This window comes from Gasterosteus aculeatus, chromosome 20 (assembly GCF_964276395.1).
Source record: "Gasterosteus aculeatus chromosome 20, fGasAcu3.hap1.1, whole genome shotgun sequence".
In the NCBI taxonomy this organism is placed as follows: Eukaryota; Metazoa; Chordata; class Actinopteri; order Perciformes; family Gasterosteidae; genus Gasterosteus; species Gasterosteus aculeatus.
The window spans coordinates 18,306,196-18,333,566 of NC_135707.1; the positions used below are offsets into that span (position 1 = coordinate 18,306,196).

General features: G+C 45.9%; 1 protein-coding gene across 5 annotated transcripts; it reads right to left on the minus strand.

Annotated features, from left to right (window-relative positions):
• Nucleotides 1-1,316: 1,316 nt before the first annotated feature.
• gask1a (golgi associated kinase 1A) lies at nucleotides 1,317-27,371 on the minus strand. 5 transcript variants are annotated; one of them, XM_078095580.1, is made up of 7 exons: nucleotides 27,152-27,371; nucleotides 15,360-16,358; nucleotides 13,966-14,400; nucleotides 6,558-6,680; nucleotides 5,776-6,001; nucleotides 4,226-4,329; nucleotides 1,319-3,411 (listed from the first exon to the last, which is right to left on the minus strand). In XM_078095580.1, the coding sequence occupies exons 1-6, from the start codon at nucleotides 27,152-27,154 to the stop codon at nucleotides 4,229-4,231; spliced, it is 1,887 nt and encodes a 628-aa protein (XP_077951706.1). In that variant the 5' UTR covers nucleotides 27,155-27,371; the 3' UTR covers nucleotides 1,319-3,411; nucleotides 4,226-4,228. The 5 variants fall into 5 exon arrangements, with proteins under 5 accessions (XP_040021932.2, XP_077951706.1, XP_077951705.1 ...); XM_078095579.1 differs by having other exon boundaries at nucleotides 13,966-14,403; XM_040165998.2 differs by lacking the exon at nucleotides 5,776-6,001 and having other exon boundaries at nucleotides 1,317-3,411; nucleotides 13,966-14,403.

Below are 27,371 nucleotides of genomic sequence, written 5' to 3' on the forward strand. Positions count from 1 at the left end.
TGAACAGCAAGCAGACACCGACGAAATTGGGTCACTAACTACTTCGGGCAGAGGAAACACTTTTCCTCCGGCCAAATCGTTACCCAAAATAAACGAAACGCCACTAATCGGAAACTGTGGGAGCACGGCAACTTTCACCTGTCCAGACACAAGCGCTGAATGCAAGTGAATCATGTGCAGTGGGGCATGAAGTTCACTCATTTTGATTCCCCACACTAGCAAATCAGAAGAACACGACGTTTCGTTGGAGAGCGGCAGCACATTAGCCAGCATGAATGAATGATAGGCGGCTGTATCTCGAAGAATAGTTACTGGCACTTTTTCCGATTGCTCGCCAGTTAAAGAAACAAACCCGTGAGATACGAACGGCTTGAACCGAGGGTCAACCTCCGCGTATTTTTCTTCAGGTAACAGCTCAGTATGTTTTACCGGTGGTGACACGGTGTTTATGAAACCCACACCGGCAGGAGGGTTAGTACCTTTGTGTGGTCCTTTTTTCCTAAGAATCGGACAAACCGCGATCAAATGGCCTGGCTCATGGCAATAGAAACACTCACGGCCCTCACCCGCTGTTGGTGAGGTGCTTTTACGCATCATCTTTGGCGACCGAACTCTGCGCTCAGGCATTACTTGAGAAACGCGAGGCGCCGGCATAGAAAAAACGCTTTTATGAGTTAGAATGAACTCATCAGCCAGAACAGCCGCTTTCGTTACCGATGATTCTTTTTGTTCGTTCAAATAGACCACAATTCTTTCCGGCAAACACTTTTTGAATTCCTCGAGCAAAATGAGCTCTCTGATTTCCGCCATGTTTTTAACATTACACGCCTGGCACCATTTATCAAACAGAATGCTCTTGTCACGCACAAACTCAACATATGTCTGGTTAGCAGTTTTATCACTATTCCTAAATTTTTGTCTGTATGCTTCCGGGACCAGCTCGTAGGCCTGTAACACTGTCTTTTTCAGTATTTTATAGTCAAGACTATCCTCAATAGACAGACTGGCACAGACTTCTTGAGCTTTCCCCACTAATTTACACTGGAGGAGAAGGGACCAGAACTCTTTAGGCCAACTCAGGGCAGCAGCTATCCGCTCAAAAGCGCTAAAATATGAGTCAACCTCTGACTCGCGAAACGGAGGGACTAAAGCTATGTGCCTACTAATGTCAAAAGCCGGAGTAGAAATAGCACTGCGGTCAAGAGGAGACATCGGGGTGGAGACTACCGGGGCTCCCTTTTCCAGTTCGAGAGCCCTGATGCGCAGATGCATTGCTTGTACCTCTAGCTGTCTGTTTTTCATGACTGGGGTCAACAATTATCCATAAAACAGACATTGCAGTGGGGGACGAGAGGGTCACAAACCCAAAGACCACCAGGTTCTTTAGTCGTCATAACGTGGAGCTGCAACGATTAGTCGGCGAATCGCTGCGTCATTCCACAGTAAAAGAACAAACAATTGACCAAGTGCAAAGAATGTGTTTTTTTTCAACAACAAATGTGAGAGGGGGGGGTTTCCGGTGGGGGTGATAGGATTCAGGACCTTATTGTACATTTATTTTGACCCATGTTTGTGTGAATGTTTTTTTCCTGAGATCCAGCTTCGTATTTCAAATAAACCAATTAATCTGTTTCTTTGTTATTTGTCGTCCTCTCATACACGTTGCAATCTTTCTCTCTGACCTTTCGTTTCTAGATTTACAAACAAAGTCCAAAAAATCTCTCATGCCGGCGTTGTAGGGCAGTCATCACGTCCACTACAGATGGCGTTGTAATGAACAGGACCAAAAACATGGTCGAATAGAAGCCGAGAAATGAATGTTATCTAAAATCAGCTCACTTTCTGCTGGTTTTATGGGTGAAAAAAAGCAACACATTGGATATAAGAGATCAAGTGGGGATAAAGACGGGATCACACGTTTGAGGCATTTCTCATTAGAGACAAGTATTCAGTGATGAAAGAGGGAGCCATAGAAAATGTCATTAATCCAAGAAGTTACCAGTGGAATTTTAATTCAGAGCCGGTACGGCGAGAATCTCGTCTAACAGGAATCAAATACCAAAAGACCAACTTTGGAAACGTGTAAAAACACTTGATTCTTCATCCCTTTTCTTTCATCTATTGCAATATGTATAAATACTTCTATATTTGGTCCATTTTCATCTCAAGGCAAAAACGATTTGCCGACAGACATTTGTAATCCTTCGATTAAAAGCAGAGGGGCTTATCTCACAAACCAGTCCTCCAAATCAGTCACGTGATCTGCCGCCTGCTCTCGGTAAAATGTCCAAATAGAAAGAAATAGACGCCGCTTCTTTCCACTAAACTGCTCACTTGGCTGCGAGGAGGAGCGGGGGATTCATGTGCCTCACATTGCTCCTCCCGTGAGGGCATCTCGGAGAGCGATTAGCGAGCGCCGGCGGACGGCCGCATGGAGCACATGAACGTATTTGGAGTGACAAGCGTCCCCACGCCAACGGGCCGCTCCGGGGACGTCGCTGCGTGCTGCTGCTGATCAAACAATTAGCGCGCTCTAACAGGCGCCTCCTCCCTGAGGAGTTTGTTGGCAGAGGCCGAATGAATGGCTAATTAATGCCCTCGTCTCGCTCTACCTCTAGCTCATGGTGAAGACATCTCCGAGGGGCCAAAGAGCTTCACCTTCATGGTTATTAGAATCGCTTATTAAAAACTCAACCGTGACTATAATGGGGTTTGTCCTCAGCGAGCGTTGACCTCTTTGTAACGGCACTGAGGGTTTACTCCCTGCTATCAATGCTATCAATGCTATCAATGCAAATCAAATCAAAATGATTAGTGAATACTTGATAAAAACAATTCTTACAACTGAGAAAAGACAATGTGAAAGGACTCATATTAGTATGTGTGTAATATGTGTTTTCATGACACCGTTGTGGTTTTGCTAAGCCTCAAGCTAGCAGCTAACAAACGTAGCTCCGGTTCAGCCCTCAGGTTCGCGCTGTGAGCACCGTTAGCTGATAGCTGTCCACATCTTGAGGACAACGTGGAGGCAATCTGTCAATCATGGAGAGGCTTTGAATTTCCAATTGATCCCTTTTTAGTAAACCGAACACTCGTAAGTACTTTGAAACCTGCGGTTGCCCTTGTGGACGTCGTCTTTGTTGTGACCCCTTTAAATAAAAGGGGTTGTTTGTTTTAAACCCGGACCTGAGGGATCAACGTGTCTCTCACAGGTCCCTCTTCAGCTGCAGCTTCATGTCTCCGATGTGCTGCAGCAGAATCTTCCCTCGGTGCTCCAGCGTGCGGACGAGAGGCCCGAGGCCGCCGGCCCCCCCTCGGCTGTCCCAGAACGCCCTGTCCGAGTAGAGGGAGCGCAGGAGAAGACTCTCCAGGCAGCCCGACTGGAGAACCGACACGGCTCTCTGTGGAAACCTGAGGAAGGAACAGGTCGTAGGTTCAACACAGACAGAACGACACGCGTGTAAAACCTTGTGCTCTCGATACAACATACAAGAGTATTGTCACTTCATCCAGTCAACTCAGCTCCCACTAAATCAAGTTCCCATACTAATAACTTTCATTGGACCCTCACGCTGAACCCAACTCTCTTCTCCTTCCTCCTGCCTTCACTGAGCCTGATGAAACACTTTGTATTTTGTCACACACACTCTTCATTTGGGAGATTTATGTTTACAATCAAAATGTAACTGACGATGCAGTTTTGTAATATGAAAACGTCCTTTTTTGCCAGCATCAAATCAAAAGTAAAGTACACTTTAAAATGAGTCACCGTCCACGTCAAGGAAATAACCATTATTCCCTTTTATTTTGCTCAACCTTACAATAATAACACAAGACATGAATAATCTAGTTCCATTTATTCTCCCGTTCAGGGTTCAGATATTTAAGAGCACTTTATGGAGCGGCTCAGTAATCCTACGTGACAGATAAAGGGGGAAACTCCATCACAGCATGTTGAATAGCGGCCTAATTAAATGCTCACTAATCTCATCAGACAGACCCGGAAACAAACTGTAACGAGCTTCCAGAGGACCTTTCCGCGCTGCTCAGCGCTAAGCGCCTCACCGGGGAAACGGGTTGTTAGATGCCTTTTATTTTCTCGCCTTCAGACGTTGTGCCTGCTGTGAGCCCAAGAGAGCTCCCGACTCCCCGCGGCACGCAGATGCAAAAAATATTTATCCTAAATCTGCACCTTTCCTGCTTTAAAGCAACGTCGTGCACTCACTCATCAATCCCCTCGACCAGGCGGAAGTTCAGGTTGTTGGCGGACTGCTGCGGCCTGCCGGCGTTGTCTATGAACACCAGTCGGGAGGGATCCGCCTTCCTCACCTGAGCACACACACACACACACACACACACAGACCGTCAGGTGACACACAGCACTGGAGTTTAAGCTATTTAGTAGGCAGTACTTTTTGGTCACTGACGTGTGAAATAAACCTGGTAGAATAAAAAAGTTATCGACAGAAAGTATAAAGGTGAGATAAAATAGTTGGAATCGGTTTAAGTGATGAAGAAATAAAACAATGATTAGCGTGCACAAAAGAAAATATTCTGCTTCCTAGTTATTGTTCAACCGGCTCAACATGATGAGCTGCGGCTGGAAGTTTATCTTTGTGTTTCAGTCCATCATCACAATGAATGAATATCTACCCTGAAACAAAACAGAAGCGGAAAGACGGGCGGAACTGCAGGTTGGGGACAGTTTACCTTTAGGAGGAGAATTGCAGCTATCGAATGCTAAACACAGTCCTGTGACTCGTTGACGCGTTGGCCGACATTACAAAGAACACACCAACACGCCTGCACGGCTGCAGGAAATGGTATTACTGTGGCGAGCTGCCTGGTGCTTCACGGCGTTTAACTTGCCAGCCCTAGTAAAGTACTAGTAGAGTCTTGTTGCCTCTAATAATGAAAATAATATAACAAATGTTCCATTCAGCCGCTTCTGTTTCTCGGTCCTGTTGTTTCCTTGTGAACACCATGTTCTGTTTGGATATTCTGACTTTCGGCATTATTCTAGTACGACATGGGGTTGATGTTTGTCAGGTTTCATGAGCATTATTTCACACATATGTAGGGTGTTTTTACACTGCTTATACACTGGTAGTACATTGGTTATACACTAGTTGTACACTTGTTCTACAAGTCCACTGAGGTAGCACTTTGCAGAGGTGAACGCCCCCCCAAAAGCCCACCTTTCTGTCTGGAAGAGGAGCACAATACTTTTTAAACATCATAAAAGGCTTGGCTGAGGTTTTGGGAAACGGTCACTGAAATGAGTTGGATGTGAATGTTTCACTAATGATTCACCAGATGTTCCTCACTAACTGTGTGAATGACCAGCGTATACAGAGGTATGAGTGTGAATTAGCATAACTAACCGTCCAATAGAAGCCTTTACGGCGCCCCGCTCCATATCTCATGTACTGAAGTCCTCCTCTTTAGAGATGCTTTGTTAACGGCACCAGCAGTAGAATTAAAGGACCCCTCTAAAGCCTGTCAATGCCTTGTTCCCTGAGGGTTGTATTGTCACTTGGAGAAATGTTGTCAAGCTATGTGTGTACAATTTTAATTGTGTTTGGCTATGAGTTAATGTCACCATAATTATTAAGTGTAATTTACATACTTAAATATACAACCATTAGTGTAAAACGTGGTGCTTGGATACTGGCAGACACATTACACGTCTGACAAATGTCTTTCCCTTCAGCACAAAAGCTAAAAATAAATGATAAAAAAAGGGAAAACCATGCAATCTATGTGTCATGGTACCTTTTTCAAGAGTTTGCAACGATACAAATGGAGCCGCCTGCAGCTCTGACGTGACGGCATTATGGCCTCTAGCTGCTCTGAGGAGCACAGAATGTTGTATATACATATACATTTCAGATGAGACATGTATATAACAATGTGCTATGACCTTAATTACCTTTTTTTCTTCTGGTTTTGAAACATTAAAAGAATGATGCTCTAACATCCCTCCAGCATTTGTTGGGCTCTTAGAAGGTAAAGAACAAATCGTTTCACACGAGGCAGAGAGGTCTCTGTCAACACGCACAGGTTATTGACACATGAATAGAACAGGAACCTGGTTAATATTATCAAGAACACACCTGCTCTCCTGTGCTTTGAAATGTACAAAATATACTTGAAACACTGTGCGACAAAAAAAAGCGTCAAACAAACGGCATGGTCTATTTTTACATACGGTAGCAAACAACGCAAACCACACGCGCTTTAACAAGCTCCTCCGCGGAAGCATCTGCCAGACTCGTTTGCAACAACGCGCTCATCATCCCTGCCGGGACCTTTTAGTGCTGTGTGCGTTCGGCTGCGTTGCCATGGAAGAATGGCAGCGACCAACATGTCGCTCTCTGCAGAGCTCACGCAGGACAAGCAATGAACAGAAAGCCCTCAGAGAGGCAGCAGTTTGTACCAACATCGAGAGCGGAGAGATCGCCCTTCGGACTGAGAAATAATGCATTGGATTATTGTGGGGAGGAAAGAGCGCGAAAGGCCTTTAAGAGTGAAAGGTGTGCTTGTGGGACCCGTACCAGGATGTGAACCAGCAGCAGGTCCTTGGTGTTGCCACACTTGGCGTGGAGCAGGTTCTCCACACAGAGTTCTGCTGGATCGGGTGTGAAGCCGCAGCAGTACCTGTCCAACCGGTCGTTTACCTGAAGCCAACAGACAAAGAACACGACCATCACACCATAAGACGTCTTATCTCTGTATTTCTATTCACTGTTAATAATGTCAGAAATTAACACTAGAATTTAACATGAATTGCATGTTTTTCTTGGTAGAGATGCAAACTGAATACAATATGTGATTCTGGCGGATAATCTCCTGTGGTTATCGGCACGTAGACGGACTAAACCCACGCTGACCCGCCGCCGACTCATATTCCTACTGAGTGACACCAAACGCATGGAACCGACGGACAGAGAAACAGTGATACAAATAACCCATTTAGAGCAGTTCAGGACGTTTTGCCCTATTTTGTTCATGTGAAGAAGGAATCACAGCCAGTGAAAGATGCGAATGAAGTGTTGATAGCGTGAGACGGACACAGCGAGAAGCAGACAGACACAACATGACCTCTGCCCCCAGGTCTCCTGCGCAGTCTCTCTTTGTGAGTGTCTGTGTGTCTGCTCTGTGCACATGTAGTGTGTGTGTGTCTCACAGCCCCCGGGTCAGACGTGTGTGAGTGTGTGTGATATAGAGAAGGGGTTTGTGTATTTCCTGCGCAGTAAAACTCCACCTCCACTGGTTCTTCTCACCCGTCTAGTGCTTTTAGGAGACTTCTCACCCCGCCGCCACATTTCCATCCCACACTTGAATACTGATTGGGAGTTGGCTCCTGCAGCCTTGTGGAGGCCGAGCCAATATTGACTTACATGGCCTCAGAGAGCTGCAGGCGTCGGGGAAAACGGAGCTGCGGTGCTCTGCTGAGGTCTGAGTCGACACAATATTTAAGTGGATGTGACCCGTGCTGTTTCTTTATTCCACTTTTCTGTGTTGGCTTGTAAGTCAAACAGCGTAGGCAGCGGACTACGCGCTGCCTTTTGCTTTTGGAGTCTTTATTGCTGTGAACTTTGAACTTTGGGAAGGAGCGGCTCCTTTCTACTCTCCGGCTGTCAGACGTAGGCTACATGTGTGTATATACACATGTCGGGCTCCCGCCATGGCATAAAACTAAGGCTGACTTTTGAATGCATTTCTGCTGCAAGGCATAAACCCCATGCAAGGAATGTGTCATTATTTTTGTTTTCATGTTTACTGTATTGTTTGACGTGAGATTGTGTATGTTAAAGAACTGCATGATGTGATGAACACACACACACACACACACACACACACACACACACACACACACACACACACCTGTCCATCCACCCATATAGAGAAGACAGAGGTTTAACTATGTGAGGAACAAACACAGCCTGCTAGCAACAAGGCCATGTGGTCGGTAGCTTAGCGTCCAGCTAGCTTCCTTCCTTAAGACACACACACACCTCCCCCTCCACACGCATGAATGAATGTTTTTATTTGTTGTTTAGATATTAGGATATTGTATAATAGCTTTTGTTGATTTCAAATTGTATTGATGTGATTAGTGTTGTTGGAAGTATATAAATCCTGTTTTACTTTAAGGAGCAGTTTTCTGTGATTTCTCTGCATATGTTCACTGTAGTGATGGACACCGTCAGTGTACGAACTCAAACCTTCAATTCCTCGCTATTAGTGAGTGAATATCAATTATGAGACTTGATTTAGAGTTTGGTTATTAGTTCCTTTTTACGGTGGTGCTCCGTTATTTATTTATTTTGGGAATTATCTTAGCGATTATTAATAATTCGATTGATCCAATGATTTAATTTCACACTAGCTATTAACCAACACATTGCCCCTGTGAGGGTATGCCCAACAAATACAGTTAAAAATATGTATATATACTGTGTACACACACATACTGTATATCTTAAAGGACAGATTGAGGAGTCAAACAAACAGAGGACTCTTCATAGGATCAAAAGTAAACGCAGACTTTACCTTTGTTATGTGGCGTAAAAAAGTAAAAAAAAAGTCAAGATGTCACGTTGCAATGTTGAACTGCGATGTTGCGATGATGCTATGTTAGGTCACGATGTTAAATCTCAGTTGTTTTTTTACTTAAACCTATCCAACCATGAACTCTGTAGCGTTGTGCGTTTCTGGTGGGTTACATATAACATATTCATCTAACCATATCCAGGAATATATATATTTATTCATAATGCCTTACAAGAGTTAACTGCACCACTACTGATGGAAAGAGTGCGGGGGAAATGCAAGGCTGAGTCATGACAGTACAGTTATATCAGATAAATCACTCGTGACTGATAAAAGCCACAGTCGGTCACAGCAGGCCGAAACCACCAGGCTTATTTCTACATAATGACTCAACTTGATGGGCTACGCCCGCAGATTAAAAGTGTTGATGTGTGTGATCAGTGTATTGACGTCTCTGTGTCTTTGAGTATGGATTCAGCGCTGCCCCTTCAATTAAAGATCCTGTGCAGCTCTTGGTCTGGGTGTGTGTGTGTGTGTGTGTGTGTGTGTGTGTGGAGTCGATCATGGCAGCCAGAGCCGTTGTTTCTGTGTTTAACAAATACACAAATACACGTGGATGGTTGGATGGATAAAAGGAGAAGGTGAGAGAGTGAGAGCTGTAAATCATGTCCCCGAGAAGAATAAACTAATTATAAACCAAACAGTACAGGCTTACAGGGACGGACGTGCTGCACCTGAAGGACAATTCCAGCATTATCAACATGCATGTGTCATCTGACCCGCATAAACTGTGCACTCTGACTACAAAAGTGTTTCATTCTTTTATGCTTTGCAAAAATGAGCAGGAGGAGATAATCTGATATAACAACGTGTGTGCAACAGAGACCAATGAACCGGGTGAATCAGATTACCGGGTTCCATTTGGGGCGATGCACCTCGCTGCTCAGCAAGCGGAACAAAACGTAACTACGACGCAAAACGGCCAAGTCTCCCCTAATAAAATGAGACAGAGAGCCGAACTCTGCTTCCCATCATTCACAGATGCCTTGTGTGGTTTAATATAACCGGCGAATGCTTACATCAGCAGTTAAACAGCAGTTCAGGCAGGACACTCCCAACAAGGTGCAACTGTGCTCCATTATTACCGTTTGTTGCCTATATTTACGTTTGTTTACTGAGGATTAAGGATCTTCCGTTGATCATATTCAGGTGTGTTTACGCGCACGCCGTGAAGCCTAAAATGCCGTGAGAAGAGCCCGTCTGGCTGGCGGCTTAAACTCAAAGCTTCCCGCCATAATCCTGTTTAGCACACTGGAAATAGTGCTCTGACTATCCAGAGGAAAAGGGTGTTTGAGTATTGAAAAATAAATATAAATAAAAAGTTTAAGTAGCTTTAATGGAGCTCAGGACGCAAAAAAATGTTTTTACTGTGTAAATGTGGAATTTGTGTTTAAATCACAGACTGAGTCCAGTTACGTGTGTGCGCACGGCCGCTTGTTGGACCCCTGTGGTGCCATGTCGGACGCACGCACCTCTTTATTAATTGGAAGGGAAGGATCTTCACCTTTTTAGAAGCAGTTATGAATAAAATCATCGGTGTAGTACTTATTCATAAACAGCACCTATGCTGGCTCAGGTAAAAAAGGAATCCACATATATGGAAGGGTTAGGGTTATTTTTGCAGAGGTTTATGCACCAGTATGAACTGAAATCACAAAAAGTTCTAGAGAAGATGTCTGTGAATAAATGAGGTCGTTCATGCACAGCGTCAGCCTGAAGGGGGAATTGTTTATGTGAACGGGATGGAGGCATCGACAAACAGCTTTGACTTCGAAATTTTCAGAAGCCCCGGGTTCAGACCACACCGTATCCTCCTCTGTTAAAAAGGTCGCTGTTCATGGAGTCTCATAGAGGGACCTGTCCGTGAGACATGATGGACAGGTGGTGCCCGACCAATCACCGCTTGACTTCTTCTCCTACATGCTGATGTCATCGGGGAGGAGATGCTAGCGACCTGAACCGGGAATAAGAATGTAAACAGACAAGTAATGACTTCCTGTTTTTGGTATTCAAAAGTCCACTTTGAGCTGCTTGTTAGAGAGATGCCCAGCCTGAGAGTGCTCTCTGTTTGCTCTCTCTCTCTAAGGCAGTTTAACATTATTGTTTCCTGGAAAATGGCTGTGGAGGCAGAAGCGCACCAGCGATGTGGTGCTGGCACTGCTTTCTCTGATGAATGGCAAAATGAAGCTTAGCCTGATTCACAAAACAAGCCAAATGATCATTATACTTGTTACTGGATTTGTCTGGGTGACAGTAAATAAATCAGCTAACATTTAGCAGGTGGAGGATTTGACGACATCTTTGTGTCTGAAATGAGAACAGAGCGATATTATCAGCTGACTCCATCCTCAGGACTTTTCATAGTAACCGTAGACTGTATGTTGGTGGACGTAGCCGTGGCGATTTGAAGCATCAAGTCTGATATTTTACCACTGCCAGCTCAGATTTTAGCGCCCAGTAAAATGGAACTGACCATATTTGGACTGCGGAAGCGTGACGTAAGGACGCCGTTTACGGCTCTGGTAACGGCCTGTCAATCCCAAAGTAGCCCCACCCCTTAAGCATAATGGAACACAATTAACTGAATGAACATCATGCTGTACTGAAGAAGCGGGAATAAATCCAGAGAGAAGTAGATCATTTTCTCCTAAAGAGTCGCCCCCTGATGGCGACTAGAGAGAATGCATCTTCTTCTGTACTTTGCAGAATTGGAGGAAGAGAGTCCTGCTCTCATGTATGAGCACACACTGTAAGTGTAATTCTGTCAGACTCATTGTTCCAGCAGCAACTGGTGCCATTGAACATTTCACTCTCATTTTCACGTCAGTGACTTTGCTCCGACATGCTCACTCCACACCTTGTGCCTGATTTTACAACCTGCAGGAGTCATTTGGTCCTGCTGTGTTCTGTTCGCACACTAAGATGGAATGTGTTTCTAACACTCGTCTGCAGTGTGTGTGTGCGTGCGTATGTGTGTGGGGTTGAATATGAATAACCCATGAGGCATCTCTCTCCCCCTCGCTGCTAAAAGTCAATCCCTGTAACAGGGCCAACCTCTAATAGCCTCCTATCGATCTGCTGAGAGCAGATGAGCGGGCCTCTGAACACTTGTTCCTACCTGCTCTCTTAACACCTCCCTGGGCTCCGATAGCAGGGAACCAGACACCGAAGGAGCTGGAGGAGCAGCGTGAAGGACATACCTTCACTCAGACACACACACGGGAAGTGGAGGACACCCCGGCGAGGCAAGGGGAACTAAAGATTAGGTGATGATTTCAATGCAGTTTCTGCAGACTGCTATCTGCCAGCTAACGCACACTCAGTATATGTGTGATAGACTCAGATCAGTCTGACGTCATTTAAAAAGTGTGATCATGGTCAAACAGCAGCTTCGATGTGACACGTCAATGAAGATTCCAACGCAGGGGGCAGGAAGTACAGCTTGATTCTGATAATGTGGGATATTCATCTGGGGAATAGGAACATATGAAGGTCTCAGATGGGAGAACAAGAAACATTTGTTTCAATGCCTGTAAATAAATACAAAAGTTCATGATGAATCTCAAGAGTGTGGCACAAAACTCACATAGAACCCACTAACAGATTCAAAGGGCGGTGTGTAATATGTGGTCATATGATCTAAAGAAACGCAATTCACTTTTACGACTGAGTCGACGCAATCCACATATACAGTTTATTTCAGTCTGCACTCGCAGTAACTAAACATAAAGTAAGAAAATGGAAAATGCAACCAAACAAAGAGCTGTTAATGTGCGCTCTGTGAACGCCTTGAGGGTTTGTTTAAAGACTAAATGAGAAAGGAGATAGAAAGTTGGCTGATCCAGTAGGGAGACGGGGCGAGCCCTCCACGGTCAGACGCCGATGCCGGGAGTTTGAATTCCAGCGAAAACACGCTGCTCGTTGTGCTACGGAACTGTGAAGGTGCCAGTGGTTGACCGGCTCTGTGCCCGTCTGTGTTGGTGCCTCTCCGCTGATCTCCTGCCATTGCAGCTGCATGACAGATGTAAGGAGTCCTCTGGACCTGCTGTGTTACTTATTTTGTGGAGCTTCATACCTTTTTGGAATATTTGTGAAAGCTCTGAGGTCAAGCGCTGAGAAAATGGCCCGGCGACACTGTTGGCGGTAACCATAGTAACTCTCTCTGAGCATATGTCACATACGGTATATGGTAGACTACACTGCAGGCTGTGAGGCCCTAAGTCTACAAAGCAGGTAAAGTAAACTTGTCAACAAAATGACATTAAACCTATTAGTTACCAGGGCAACCGTAAAAAAATTGATCATCGATCAGTCTCATCAGACTAGTGGAGGCAGGAATATTGACCCGTGTTGCGTGCTCGGACTGCACTCTGAGTAAGAGGAGAGGAATTAAACAGGAACCAGAAGATCACAACTGAGAATAATTCATTCAAGTGAGAACATCTCCTGTCCAGTGGAGGACTCACTTCCACCCGCACAGATTTATTTCCAACCAATGTTGTTACACCCCGACAACCCTCCCATGAATCACAAGGTCAGACACAACTACTAGATGCTATCTTATGTCTATTACAATGAAAGCTAATTCTTTCACCACCTCCTAAATCTATCGGATTTGTAGGATTTGTGTGTCTGACATCAAACATGAGTAATTTCCATTAAGTCTTCCGAATCCTTGACCAAATCAAGGCGATGTGTCAATGTAATAGCTAATAATAAATTTTATCCAGATGAAAACTCGTCAGTCATCATTAAAACGCTCAGTGCAGTGGATTAGAACACTGCGCAGCTAAGGTGATCAGTGCCCAGGAACAAGCCATGAGCCAATGATCGTGCTAACTTGCCAACCATATTTGGTGACGTGACCCACACCTTGCAGGTCTTGGTGTTCCCTAAAGGTCTCCTGGCTCGGTTGGAGAGTTGTTGGTACTGAGCAGCGTTAGCAGGTTCCTGTCTGGCCAGCGAGTCGGTTCTTAGCCCACCAAACCGCCCTGCACCACGTAACCACGGTACTGATCCACAAGCTCCCCCAACTTCGCCACAATTATCTGTGCTCTTTCACTGTCTAGTTCCAACCGCATAGACGTGAACCACGTGCACGTGAGTCAACAAACAGCCCGTCCCCTCGTTTATTGACAGTGTGCTGCTGGTGTGTGTTTGTGGTTACGGCCCGCTCCTGGAGGAAGACGCAGACAACTCGTGGATGTGCCTCAGCCGGTTGGTCCAACATTCATCATTTTATCCCATGCTATGTTGTGATGCTGCAGTGAACTCTGACCTCTAACGTCCAGAGATGAATCAGTCCATCCTCCAGCACGGAGACATCCCAAAAAGCACTTCTCTCACCTGCAATAAGAAGTCAAAGAGAGCCAGCCTCCCCCACTCTGAGTGGTGAACTCCCACGCAGGGCGCTGACCTCAGGTCCGCCTCCCTCCCGCAGCGGAGCCGCAGCAGCGTCTGGTACTGGGTCCAGCCGAGCGGCACCGAGTTCTGGTCGTTGTCCCCGTCGGCGAGGTGCTGAATATCCGGGTCCCACCACACGGCCGGGCGGGGAATGCCGCTGGTGTATCGATACGGCAGGATGTCGCTGCGGAGGGTCCTCGCCACGGCAGGGAGACTCCTGTTGATGCCCAGCACCCTGTCCAGGTGGAAGGCCAGCACCTCGAACCAGTCGTCGGTGCGTTTGAGCAGGCAGCAGTGTCCCCGCTGGCAGCGCTCCGCGTGGCCTTCTGGCCGACTTGGGTCGGGTGCAGCCTCAGGTGAACCCGTCTTAGGTGCTGGCTGCTGTTATAGACAAGTTAAGTTATACAGTATGAAAGCCAAAAATCCTGCAGAATCTAGTGCCCCAAACAAAAGCCATGAATACTTGTTAAATTAGCATTTATTTAGATGAAACAGTCATATAATATTCATCTTCCGGCGGCAATTAAATTAATAACATCTGGTCTGCCCTCGGCCTTGCGTGGGAGCCAAATAGCTGCTACGCTAACACCACCGCCCCTGTTTGGCGGGCTACTTGCTTCCCGTAGGACGGTGTATGTGGGATTGACTCATAATTAACTACAGAACCCATGTTGAACGCAGCAATAAAACATGTCACCCCAGTGCATCACTGACACGGGGAAATATCTATAAACACGCTTTGGATAATACTGGCTAATCAATCACAAATTACTTCTTTCATTTTTTTCATTGGACTTGCTGATAAGCAAAAATACAGACAATCTGCAGGCGTATCCTTTAAGCTCAGCATGAAACGGGATACGTTGTGATAACAAGTTGAGATCGGGAATGGTAGGAAGCGAAGATGTTTGATGCTACGAGAATATCTTCGTTTTGCGAAAGCAGCGAAACCGCGGTGACGCCTCGTTCGGCCGCCATTGGCCTAAAGGTGGCCTTCTGGTCACCTAAAACATGAGAGGCCCTCTCTACTGCCAGTGTTGGGTTCGGCCCTTGACGACTGCTGCGGGGGACCAACTTGGCGTGATTCCATGAAGGTGACCGTCTCCCTATTTAGGTATGAAGGAAACAGACTCATTGGACACAAAGTACTACATTCTCTTTCTGCCACACTTGCCCTTTAAGGACATCCAGTCTGGTCTCTATGATACCGAGTGCATATCAACAGCGGTTCAATGCGTGTGGTTTGGAGACAAATTGTTAAAAAAGAAAAAACATCCATCTAAATAGTTTGACATTTAAAAGTCATCTCTCGTCTGTGTAATCAGAAATCCGCATACCGGCCTGTGTGGGGGGGCGTCCAGCCCCACTTGGAGCACCTGTCCGTGTGCGGGAACCCTGGCCTTGCTGACCACCTGGCCCTCAGCTAGGAGCTCCATCTTGTGGATGTCATCCTGGCTGAACCAGGGGACAGGGCGGAGGTCCGGACTGATCCTGATCATCCTGCGGTCGCTGTCCGGGAAGTCCTGGTCTCTGAAGCTCCGACACCAGCCGCCGTCTTCTTTGGACAAAGCCTTCCTGCGGCCCGAGGACCCAGGACCCCTCCTCTCTTTGAGGTGGCTCTCTGAGACATTGTGGTGTTCTTTTAGATCCGAAGAGGGCTTTTTTATAGCCTTCTGCTCCTGACCCCCTTCGTCAGGTTTCCCAATGTGCGTCGTGGCTTGTCTGTGTCTTCCCAAAGCACGCCGATGCTCAGCTAGATTTTTACTTGTGCGGCCGGCGTGTATTTGCGTGTCCCCATTTCTGCCCCGTCTGTCTGCAGCTCGCCTGCCGTTCACCAGGCCGTGTGCTGCTGTGGGTTTGCACCTTCCAAGACGAATGTAGGTCTGCACCCTGTGGTTGCTTTCCTTGATTCTGTGCTTTGGCCGTGTGTTGTTCACTGTGTCCTCTGGGAGACGCCGATAACCGGTTGGACGCTGGATGGCGCGCGCCGTCTCCTTTTTTCTAGAGGCGATGCTTTTGTGTTTGTCTTTAATTCTCCTCTCTCTCGTGTTGTTTTTGTCCTCTTGTGTGTTCTCCTTGTCCTCCCCGGCGGGAGGTGGCGTCGAATGTTTAGGCCTCTCTCCTGGAGCAGCAGACCTCCAGGCCCCGCTGTCGATGTGAGGTCGCTCCGCGGGGGGCTCCACAGGGAAGCTCAGCGCCCGGAAGGACCGCCAGTCAACGTCGTGCAGGGGGAGAGTCCCGGTAATCACGGAGATGGCGAGGAAGAGGAGGACGAGGGGGGAGAGGAGGAGCAGCCATTTTTGACCGCAGCAGAGTTTCGACCACGCTCGCCAGGCCTGGAAAGAAACAGAAGAAAAGAGTCAGAGGGAGACGAACAGAGCGGTGAGCACGACGGAGCGGTACCATCATTTGCAAAGACAGCATTTGCTGAACAGAATGGGGGCGCTGAGATGCCCCGTGGGGTTCACGGAGATCTCTGGGCTACAAGGCGTGTGGGAGGCAAGTGTGCGATGGGAAGTCAGAACAAAAAGAAACTGTGCTCTCTGATGCGTTTGTTGCCCTAAAAATGGAAATCAGGGATGTGGCTCTGTGTTTCCAGTAGCTCGCGGCAGAATTGGATTCATCCGGCCGAGACAAATGGGATTGGGGCGTGCCAATAATTCAGTGCCGCAGCAGCAGGAGGAGAAAGATAAAAAAAAAGAAATCCTGTCAGTGACCTTAATATTGCTTACTGTACTCACTCACTGGAGGCTGTGTAAGAGTGATTTCTGCTACGGAAATTGAAAGCACCGGCGCTTTATTGACTGTGGAGTCGGGCTGTTTAGTTCGCCCTCACAGAAAGGCAGCAAGAATTGTTGCTCCATGAGACCAAATAATAAAACCCATGTTAGGATTTATTGTCAGGGGTGTTTCGGTGTTGTTCCGGTTGACGCCGACTGGCCAAGCAGAAACCAACGATGAGATTGTGAGAGGACTTCGCTTTGAGTTCAGCGGAAAGACAAACATTAATGGAGGAGGAGACCACAAAGAAGCTTCCTTTCATTCCCAAACGACACCAGCGGCCCTGAACAGAGCGCTGTGTTAACGCTACGTACGTGTAAAAGCTGTGTTTCATTTCCCCACCAGGATGGACCGTCCTCCCCCATTCAGGCAAACAGCGAGCAGAGGAATGTTTCAGACCCGCGAGACGTCTTCCCCATCTTAACTACATTCCCAGATCCCTCCACCTGTGAAAGGCTCCCATTATTCCTCCTCCCTGAGCCGGCAGCACAAGCACCAGAGCCTGACACGCACACACTTATTCCTCCCAACGCGTGTCAAGGTCACGTATGTATTTAACCGCCTTTTAATGCGCTTCGGCGAATGAGGTTGCCCGAAGGACGGCACAAAGGTGGACGTCTGCTAACACAGCTTTGTGTGAGGACATCACAATGAACACTAATGGGCGCGTGGTGGTTGGACGTCACTGAATCACCGCTGCGTTTAGCCGGGGGCTTCGGGGCATCAAACCCACACCCGGGTGTGATCAGTGCCGAGGAGGGTCAGCGGCCTCTGCCGACCTCCAAAAGGCTTCTCATCCATTTACCACGACGCAGGGTCTCACTGCAGGTCTGCACCGGTGTCGGACAGAAAATCCATCGGCAGGTATTCTGATGATCAATGTTTCGAGCAAAACAATGCCAGACATTTGCAGACTCAAGCTTCTCAAATCAGTATTTCTGTATATGGCAGTTCACAATTATGTCCGCTCATATTTGAGCAAACATTTAAGCTTGATATTTGAGTTTGCATTATATTCAGAGTGAACACAGGAAAAAAGCATTTACATGTGTTCAGATAGATCTGTAGATACTGTGAGACAAACATCTGCCTTTAATGGTAGTTGTCTTGTTTAGTTTGTTAAATCCTTGTTGCGTTGTGGGATGAGATTCCTGTTGGAGGTCTACACACTTTCATTGTGGCAGAAGTGCAGCTTAAACTCTGAGATTCTGGTTGCTGCAAAGACAGAAAGCACTGACCAATCAGAGCAGAATAGACTGACGCCGTGTGCAGGCATTATGGGGAAAATATTTGGTGAAGAATAAAGAATGTAAACAGCCCAAATGCAAACGCATGACTGTGAAAATGTGTCCTTTAAAGCTGCTGTTCCAAGTCTCACCAGGATGCAACCTGCTAATAACAACAAATGGGCCCGTGCTGCGATCCGACTCCCTCGTTAGCGCCTCGCTGGTTCCTCCCAACAGCGCGCTGTCCCTCTTTTTTAACGTCTCCCTCACTTGTTTCGGCTGGGAAACCCTAATTAGGGTGCTTGCGCGGTTTTGCTCGGCGCCAATGTGTCAGTGCGAGTGTGTCGTTACGAGAGCATGCGCGCGCGCGTGTGTGTGTGCGTGTGTGATACCCCTGTCGCCTTCGACACCTAACACGCTGCCGGGCCTCGGCGGAGGTCAACAGACAGACGCTGTGTCTGACGCGCTGTTCACGTGGTCGGCTGTTTTGACGACGGCGCCGTGCACCTTGACACGCAGAACAAATACTTATTATATCAAACACTGAAACGACAGCAGCAGTTCTGGGAGATTTTTAGGTAATTGTACACACACACACACACACACACACTTTCATTTGCTTTCGCACCACGCAGGGTAACCGAGTTGAAGTAATTGTAAAAACCATTTCTCTGTTCCTTCAGAGAGGAGAATGGCAGTAATAGCCGGCACTATCACTTCCAAGCTGAATACATTTTCCACCTGTTTTCAGTTGTAAGTTATTTTTCTTCCCGACAGTATTTATTCCTGCCCTCTCTGTCTGGCTCCGCTGTGCAGCTTTGATAACAGCTCAACCGCTCACAGACACACACACACACACACACTGTATATGAATGTGACACACTTCTCCCCTGATAACATCTGTCTCCAGCTCTTTCGTTCCTTTCTCTTTCAATGTTCCTCCTTGTTTGCTGAGCTGAGGGCTGCAGGTTGAGGTTCGGACTGCTGAAGGCAGCCAGCTGGGCTCAGGAGAAAAGGAGGGACCGTGTCATTGACCCAGCTCTGATAGGAGACTTTATCAGCCTGTTTAAAGAGGCAGAACAAACCGCCGGAGGGGAAACCATGTGAGACGAGGGCAGCTGGGAGTAGGTGCAAACAATCTGTTTTTTTTCTCACGGGGTATGAGGCTCAGAACAAATGAATGTTGAATAAATCATTATAAGGTGACCAGAATGTTAAAAGTGACTCCATAGAACCAAAAGAAATCATCTCTCTAAGACTCTAGGATTGGACAAGATCACGGGGGGACATTTCCACCACACGGTACTGACTGAACATCATGCTACATTGAAGAAGACTGATTGGGACTCATGTTAAGAAGAGATAATGAATCACATTTTTCATATTCCATATCAGATCGTACAGTAGTATAACTACCTGGGTGTTCACTTCAACAATAAACTGGACTAGACTGAAAACACTCGACAAAAGGGACAGAGAGCAGGGAGAGCTCCTCAGGACTGCATCAGCCATCTTTAATGGAGTGGTCTTCTGGAGCAGCAGCTTCTCGAAAGCTCATAGTGGGGCCTGAATAAACTTCATCAAGAAGGAGAGCAGTGTAATCCCCCCCCCCCATCGGCGTGAAGGACAAGTACCACAGGTCCTTCCCTCCTTCTGCTTAACACAGTAATATTTTATTGAAAATGTGTCATAAATGGGTTGAGTCTACGACTCCTGAGGACATTTGAATATTGTTTTATTGCTATTAGCTTCTGTTTGTTCTGTGAAGCGATCCAAGTTGCAACACTGGAGTCTGAGGCAGGAAGCAGAGAGGCAATGTTCTCCTGACGAGTAAATACATGCTAGAGACTCTCTTGAACACCGTATTAATGGTAATAAAATTGATGCGCTGGCTTTGGGGAGCAGTGCGCTCAATGCAGCAATGAGCCGTTAGTCAACATTGGCTTAGTAGAGCCATCAAAGCTGAAATTAGGTTTGAAATGTATGAGGTCAGAAGGTAGCTTCAATTACCAGCTATCACACACACACACACACACACACACACACACACACACACACACACACACACACACACACATCACTCCCATAAACACACACCATCCTTGTCTGAGCAAAGAGCATCTTTCTCACTGGATCAAAGAACGTCTTTGTCTCTGACAGACACATCAGCGCGTGTTAATGAGCACCACCATTCTCCAACAGGCAACACGGACCAGCCTGTGGATCAGCGCTGCATTGTCTTCAAATAAGCTCCCTAAAAATGTTTGATGGATTATAGCACATGATAACCACAGGTGCTATAAATGTCCATTTTAACACGATAATACTGTATTAAACAAGTAACGTTTGCCATGTCCATCATGTTGGATCAGCTCAGTGGTTCCTGACGGGAAACTTGAAATTTGACACCGCAATTTCTTTTTTCAAAGCACGAAACATGCGTTGTGTTCAAACTATGCCCCCCAGAGTGGCTCAGGTTACAAGCAGAGCAGCAAAGAGGCAGAGAGTGAGGGAGGGGGAGAGATAGTGGGAGATAGCGAGACACGCACCAAAAAGACACGGTGGGATACAGAACAAATGCTTTGAACGACTTCCTGCTAAATGTAGAAATATGCTTTTTTGCACTGTTCCCAACTTTATATTCTATTTTAATTGTTCCAATAAGACGGAACTCTTCAAACACCTGAGAACGATGCAGGACAGAACGGGAGAATAAAATATGTTTCTAAACACACTGTTCTTTGTGCAGTGCTCCTGGTATGTTGTTTTCCTCTAGATAAAGAACAATCAATGTAATTCAGCGAGAAGGAACGGGATGTGGGTGTAGGGGGAAGAAGCAAAGAAGCGCAACAACGCATCTTAACATCTGAGCAGATGCAGCGGGAGAAACAGTGTGTGTCCCTCAGCTGTCAACACTGGCCTGTCAGTGGAAAGGGGACCTTAATGAAAGCAGTCAGAACCCCCCCCCTCACAGTACAGAGGAGAGCAGAGGGGCGAGGATGTGAGAAAGATAAAACCTCGTTCAAACGCAGAGCGACTAAAGCAAACTGACGCAGCAGGACGTGGAATGCACTCAGCCGCTGCTCCACTACATCATGGCGACAACGCGGGAAACACAAGACAATGAAAAATGTACGAGTTGAGACATCCACAGAGGCCGCTCAGTACGTGAAACTAAAGGAGAGGACAGGAAGCTCTTGGCTTGCCTCTTATTCTGCACACTGTCTGAGGGGAAATACGCAAATATTACTGCTCCCGCCTTTAGGAGGTGTCCGTTTATGCTGACAACAGTTGACAACACTGACCCTGAACATCAAAGTATCAAATCTCTATATAGAAACGGCCCTTCTGCAGGTGACGCGTCCTTTCAGATACCGAACCAGATAGACTGACCTCAGTGACACAGTCTGAAGCTCAAAGATGTGAGAGGACGTGGTATCAGCATATGAAAGCTGAGGCGGAAGGAAGCAATAATGTAATAGCCCAAGGGCAAGCGCGCCTGAGGCGGACAAACACGTGGGTGAGCTGGGAGAGGCTTAAGTAACGTGGACACGAGTGCTAACGCACACACACATGCTCAAGATCACAGTTGGAAATGATACACGTCGGCGATTATACAAGTGGACAAGCGAAGGCATCGGTAAGTGTTAAGTGTGAATGCTCACGGCATGGACCCCGGCCCGCATCTGCTACCACAAAATTACCCCGAGGGTTACAGCTCCCAGAAAGAAGTTCCCTTGTTATCCTCCTGCTGTGTGCATTGCCCCACTTTGGACCAAACATTCGATCCGCGTGCTTCCCTTCTCATCCACGTTAGTCACCATCTGCACACCTAACCTCAGTCGACTGGCCTGCTAGCGGCGGTGTGTGGACCTAAACCCACTGAAAGCAACACTTATTGTGTTAAATGGCCAAACACACATGCAGCGGGGTTACATTTAGTCTCAGCGGAGTATTTTGGGTGAAACACCGACCAGCGTCGCCTCCCACTCCATCTAAAAGCTTGGTGCTCCCATACAGATTCGGCTAAGTCAGTGGAAAAGCCAAGTATTATATTAATGAGTATAATCATCTTTGCTGATTAGGAGTTGTCGCTGTCCATTAATGGGCGGTGCTGAATTCCTGCTAATGTGCTGCATTGTGAGGGAGAGAGGGAGGCAGGTATGTGGTTCTTTGTCTCCCGAACCTCTATCTGGTCTATTTCTCCATCTGACTGGACAAAACCACCGTGTCTCAGTGTGTAAATGCTTTCTGCTGCCTTAGGATGCCATCTGCATCGGTGTTAAACTAGCAGGAGTGGAATGCACCCCCCTGCCCTTTGCCCCGTTCTCCCACCTTTAACAGGTAACATTGACTATATTAATATTATAGAAATACAGGGGGGTGCAGGGTGGAATTGATTAACAAATGCATACTGAGTGAATCATTCAACACAATTTGTATGTTATGTGATAATAATATTCCCCTTCCATGTAAAAGTAAATTTTGCACCGAGGCATTTAGAAACATACTGTCCCAAGCTGTCACATGCCATGCGTGATTAACATTTTTTAACCATTCTTGGGGAGCTTTTGCTGGATCTTTCCATAGAATTCTCCTGACTTTTCACTGATCTTTTTTTAGCTGCTCCGAGTGTTTTGTTCGTGACCTCCCAGGCACGTGTGTTTTTGTATCACTTGACACACATCGACTGCACTCAGGTGATCTCCATTATTCACTATGTGTTACACTGCTGGCGTAAACTAGCTGGACCTTTGTTTAATTGGGTGAATATTTATGCAAAAACAGTATTTTGCACTTTTGGATTAATTGACTTCAGTTCAAAAATATTTCTTCACTGTGACATTGAAGAAGCTTTGTTTTGCCAATTTCTGTCAAAAAAGACAAATTATAAAGACCATTATGTCATGTATAAAAGCAATGAAAGGGGAAAGCATCCAGAGGGGGGCGGTGAAAACGTTTTATAGGCACTGTAGCTGATGAATGAAGTAGAGCATCTTATCTTACAGCAAACACAGATATTCTTCCAAGGAGCTGTTTGACACCAAATCAGTTAAATGTGAACTGTAGATTAACTTAAATTCCAGCAATAAAAGCTGTATAGAAGCCGTGCAGGAGACAGACAGACCTCCTGCTTTACTGGAGCATATGATCTAATATACATCTGCCCTGGAGGCAGAATACTTCAGTCAGGGAGGACGTTTTTTTGCTCTGTTTGTGTGGTGGTTGCAGTTGCCGTCCCTTGTCTTGTGACTGCATGTGTGTGTGTGTGTGTGTGTGTGTGTGTGTGTGTGTGTGTGTGTGTGTGTGTGTGCGTGTTCTGCCTGTATGGTAACCTGTCTGCAATCACACCTCAGTTGGGAGGTCGAGTGTGACAGCCGGCAATCTGGCAATCTCCTGCTGACAATCTCAGCTGGCCAACTGGTGTGTTGCTGTGGAGAGCATGTCTGTGCACGCTTTCCTCTGTGTGCACTCCACGCATCCTTTTGCACGTTCTGCAATTTGAATATTTGTCAATTGGCCGGTGTTTGTGCGTTTATTATTGTAAATGAGCATCAGGCTCATTGCGCCCTGAAAGAGGAAACCAGCTTCACTACTGGGGGAACTATGTACCAGTTTAGGCTTTCCTCACATGGAACCGTATAACCGGCGGGAAACTGGCTGATGTGGGCTGATGACATATTAAACCATCTTGTAAAGACAGCAGAAAGACGACACCGCTAAAATGTTACACCAAGGCAAAAATAATCTCCGGTCTTCTAATGCATTATTTTTTAAGGAAGGGATTAAAAAGGTCAATGAGGTTGACCACAATAAGCGATCTTAATGGTAAACAGTGTGGTGCACAGTCACACTGTCGGGTGATTCAAATTTGTGGAGAATATAGCCAGAATTTGTATTGCTTTTTTAGCACAGGGGCTCACTACACTGAGCAGTACAATTGGAATAATACATGCTCTTCATGTGAATACACATTCCATGTATAGAGGGGTACGGATTAGAAAGGGTTTGTGGACATTGGCAACAATAAAGCTTTAGCTTTTTATGAGGAATTGCACACACCGAGGTGGGGCTGATAAGTCAGAGGTTCAAATACTAAACATTGAGTGTGTGCTGAAGCCCATATTCATTATCAGTCTCCGCAGGCTGGAATACTTCCTAACGAACTGAAAGCCATTCCTACGCACAGAGAGGGAGAGAGATTCTCTAATTACTGACCGGTTTCTGTGCCTAGCTGGCAGAATATTCTCTCCAAGAATTGATCATTTAATATCAAAGCTTGAAGTACTCTGTGAACTAATGCAACTACTTCTCTTCCGTTGGATATACAGTATTTCTTTTACTGTTGGCCGTGGCTTATCACTGCAGGAATTAGAAAGCTTACATTATGAATATCAAAATATTCCAAAAGTTACATGGACTTTATTACTGAACATCAATCATTTTGGGGATCTATTTGCAGAGATAGATTATAGTTTTCACAAGAATTTCATTAGAATAAGATTCCTAGTGTGTAATAAGAAGAGTTATGCAGTGGTTAGCCTGAAACGAGCCCCTCATGACTCTGGGAGCAGGTCCTCTTCATGCACAGCCGTGTTTGTGCAGCAGGCTCTAACTGCCTGAAGGACGCAGTAGCTCTCCAAAGCGCTCGTGAAGGCGAAGGCGAAGGAGTCGTATAACTCAAAGCTGTGATGCCACCGGCAGCCGCTTGACTCTGTTTGCTGCTAAAGTAATGTTACTACAGGTGAGATATTCATTTACAACCACGATACGAGAGCCTACCAGTAAGACAGCTACGGGATTCAGCAGAAAATACATTCGTACAAACCATCTATTTTGTAAGACTGATTTCATATTTTTGGGAAATAAGTCAACAAAAAAATCTAAATGATTACTGAGGTTAAAATAGAAAGTCTGAAATGAGTTTTCTGGAAGATAAATAAAAGCAAACATTAAACTAAGGATTCTCTAACTCAACCTTCATTATAAAAATTGCAATGGACATCACCACTATGTGGTGATTCATCTCCGGTTTGTCTGCTCTTGTGTTTCTTTTGAGGGGCGTTTCTCTGTTATGTTTGAAACGTATCCCTTTTTACTGCCCTCAATTTTCCCAGAGCTCCCTCAGAATAAAACACGTACCGCATGCAGCCACAAAACGTCTCTTTCTGTTTTGAGGGCCAAACCAATTGCATCTTGAAAAAGCTTTATTGTGTAGAATGAAGCCAAGACGTTAAGTTCTGAAAATAATTACTGCGTGGCACAAAAGGATTTGAGCTCGTACCGGCTGCAATGGGAGTGCACATGTGCTTGAAAATGTTCCCCTTTGCACATTCCATTCTCCAGAGGAGAAGGTGCAGCCTGAGTGAGGACATTTGGTCAAAAGATGTGGTGGCCAGAAGATAACCAAAGCCATTTACAACTCATGTGCTGACAAACATAAAGTATGCAGTACTAATAGTAGGAGTAACTTGTGGGTTATAACCTCCATTTAAAATGATGTTCCCACACCCCAACAAAAACAAAAAAGAAGCACACTTGTTAGCAAGACACGTGGCAGATGGCAGTATGGATAGTGACCCTCTCGGACCAGTACTCACATTGAGTGATTGAAGTCATTTTAATGTGAAATCACTCGTTTTGTCCTCAGCATGACGGTGAAGAGGAGAACGGAGGCAATTTAACTGTGGAAGTCTGTAACTTCGTGACAGGGTTTTGATAGTAACTATTATAGCACCAGAAGGTCTTCTCGAGTATTGCGCATGCTATTCACTAGTTAATTGTAATTGTGCTTTCGTTCAAATATCTGCTGCGAAAGAATACGTTACAGGGTACAAGTATTTTTTTCTCGTGGGAGGTCGAATTTTCCTCTCACTTCCAGTTATTACTTATTTGCATTGTTTGCCGACTGCCGTTATGAAGCCTAGAGTCGCCTCCTGAGCAACGAGTGAACAGAAGTTACTGTATGTGGAATGTGGCAGTGACCTGCCAAGCCCTGAATACTAAAGCATACTCTGACTTATGCTCTATTTGACTAAATGGAAAATCATTAAATAAATGAATATAAGGCTCTATTCAAAACGTTCAGTATTAAAAAGGGATAATACAGTGTATTTATTGAGGAAATAAATCAATAAATAAGGGAGAAGTTAAATTATTTTTTCATAGACTTCTATACAATCACAGGAGTCGCCCCCTGCTGGTCAGCGCTGATACTGTGCACTGTTTGGTTTAGAAACTGCAACTGTAACTCAGAAACATCCACATCTCTATAGAATGGGGAAAACCGTGAGGAGGAGGAAAAAGAAGAGGAGAAGACAAAAAGAAGTAGGGGAAGAATGGGCAGAGAGGTTTGCGCTGGCTTTCCGTGTGGTGGCAGTTCCAAGCAGAAGCCTGTCCGCTCTGCATATGGAACCAATTTGAAACGTGAGACAGACTTCTTTAGAGACGCCCGAGAGTCAAGAGATAGCAAAACGCTGTTTCCACTGGCCATCAATGCTTTTTTTTCAAGGTTACAGGGATTTATACTGTCACTTGTATATAATTTCATTGTATTAACCTTTTGTTTTCTTGTACAAAGCCAACGGGGGTGGGGGGATTATTCCTTGCAGTGGTCTATCTCTTGTTTCTTTTAAGATGACTTGAATCCATCTTGATTGAATGTGGGACTAAAACTTGAATCACTATTATTCTCTCAATGACTTAGTTTGTCCTTTATAGTGAAAATGGGACCATCTAAACATCTATAACAGTAATATACCACTTATTCATTCAGCGATACGTTTTCTTTCTGCATGAAAAGCACTTTTATTTCCACACTTGCACACATTTACATTTAAATTGTTGAGACTGTAACCTTTTTTTAAGAGTAATAATGGAATGATTTCATTTGGTGGTATGATCTCAAATGTAACAAGCTAAAGTGCACGGTGTCCCCCGTGCTGTGAAGACAATAAGACAGAGAGAAGACACAGCTGATTCACATATGGAATTATGAATTTCTTCAGGTGGGGGGGTCAGAACCGAACTCACGTCCACAGGTCGAGGACTTCTGCCTCCTCAGCAGTTCATCAGCTGAGAAAGACGGTTAACGAGTCAAAAAGAAAAAGCAAGAGTCTTACCATGGTTCATGTCCCCGGCAGAGCGCATTCCACTTTATCGCAGGGCCATTCCTTCGATAGAGGTCCGCGCGCACACACACACACGCGCACACACACACACACACACACACACACGCGCACACACAGGTTCTGGAGTCGTAGAGCGGGACCGCGGCCACGCAGTCGGACTACAGAATCGACCGAGGCGGTCGCGAGCCCAGCGCCCCCCGTCCCTCCCAGG

What these genes read in the sequence shown, in the direction of transcription:
- gask1a (XM_078095579.1), bottom strand. An exon ending in ACGCCCCCCCACACAGGCCG is followed by an intron (nt 14,404 to 15,359) that starts GTATGCGGATTT and finishes TGTCTATAACAG; the next exon opens with CAGCCAGCACCTAAGACGGG. An exon ending in TGCTGCTGGTTCACATCCTG is followed by an intron (nt 6,002 to 6,557) that starts GTACGGGTCCCA and finishes TTACCTTCTAAG; the next exon opens with AGCCCAACAAATGCTGGAGG.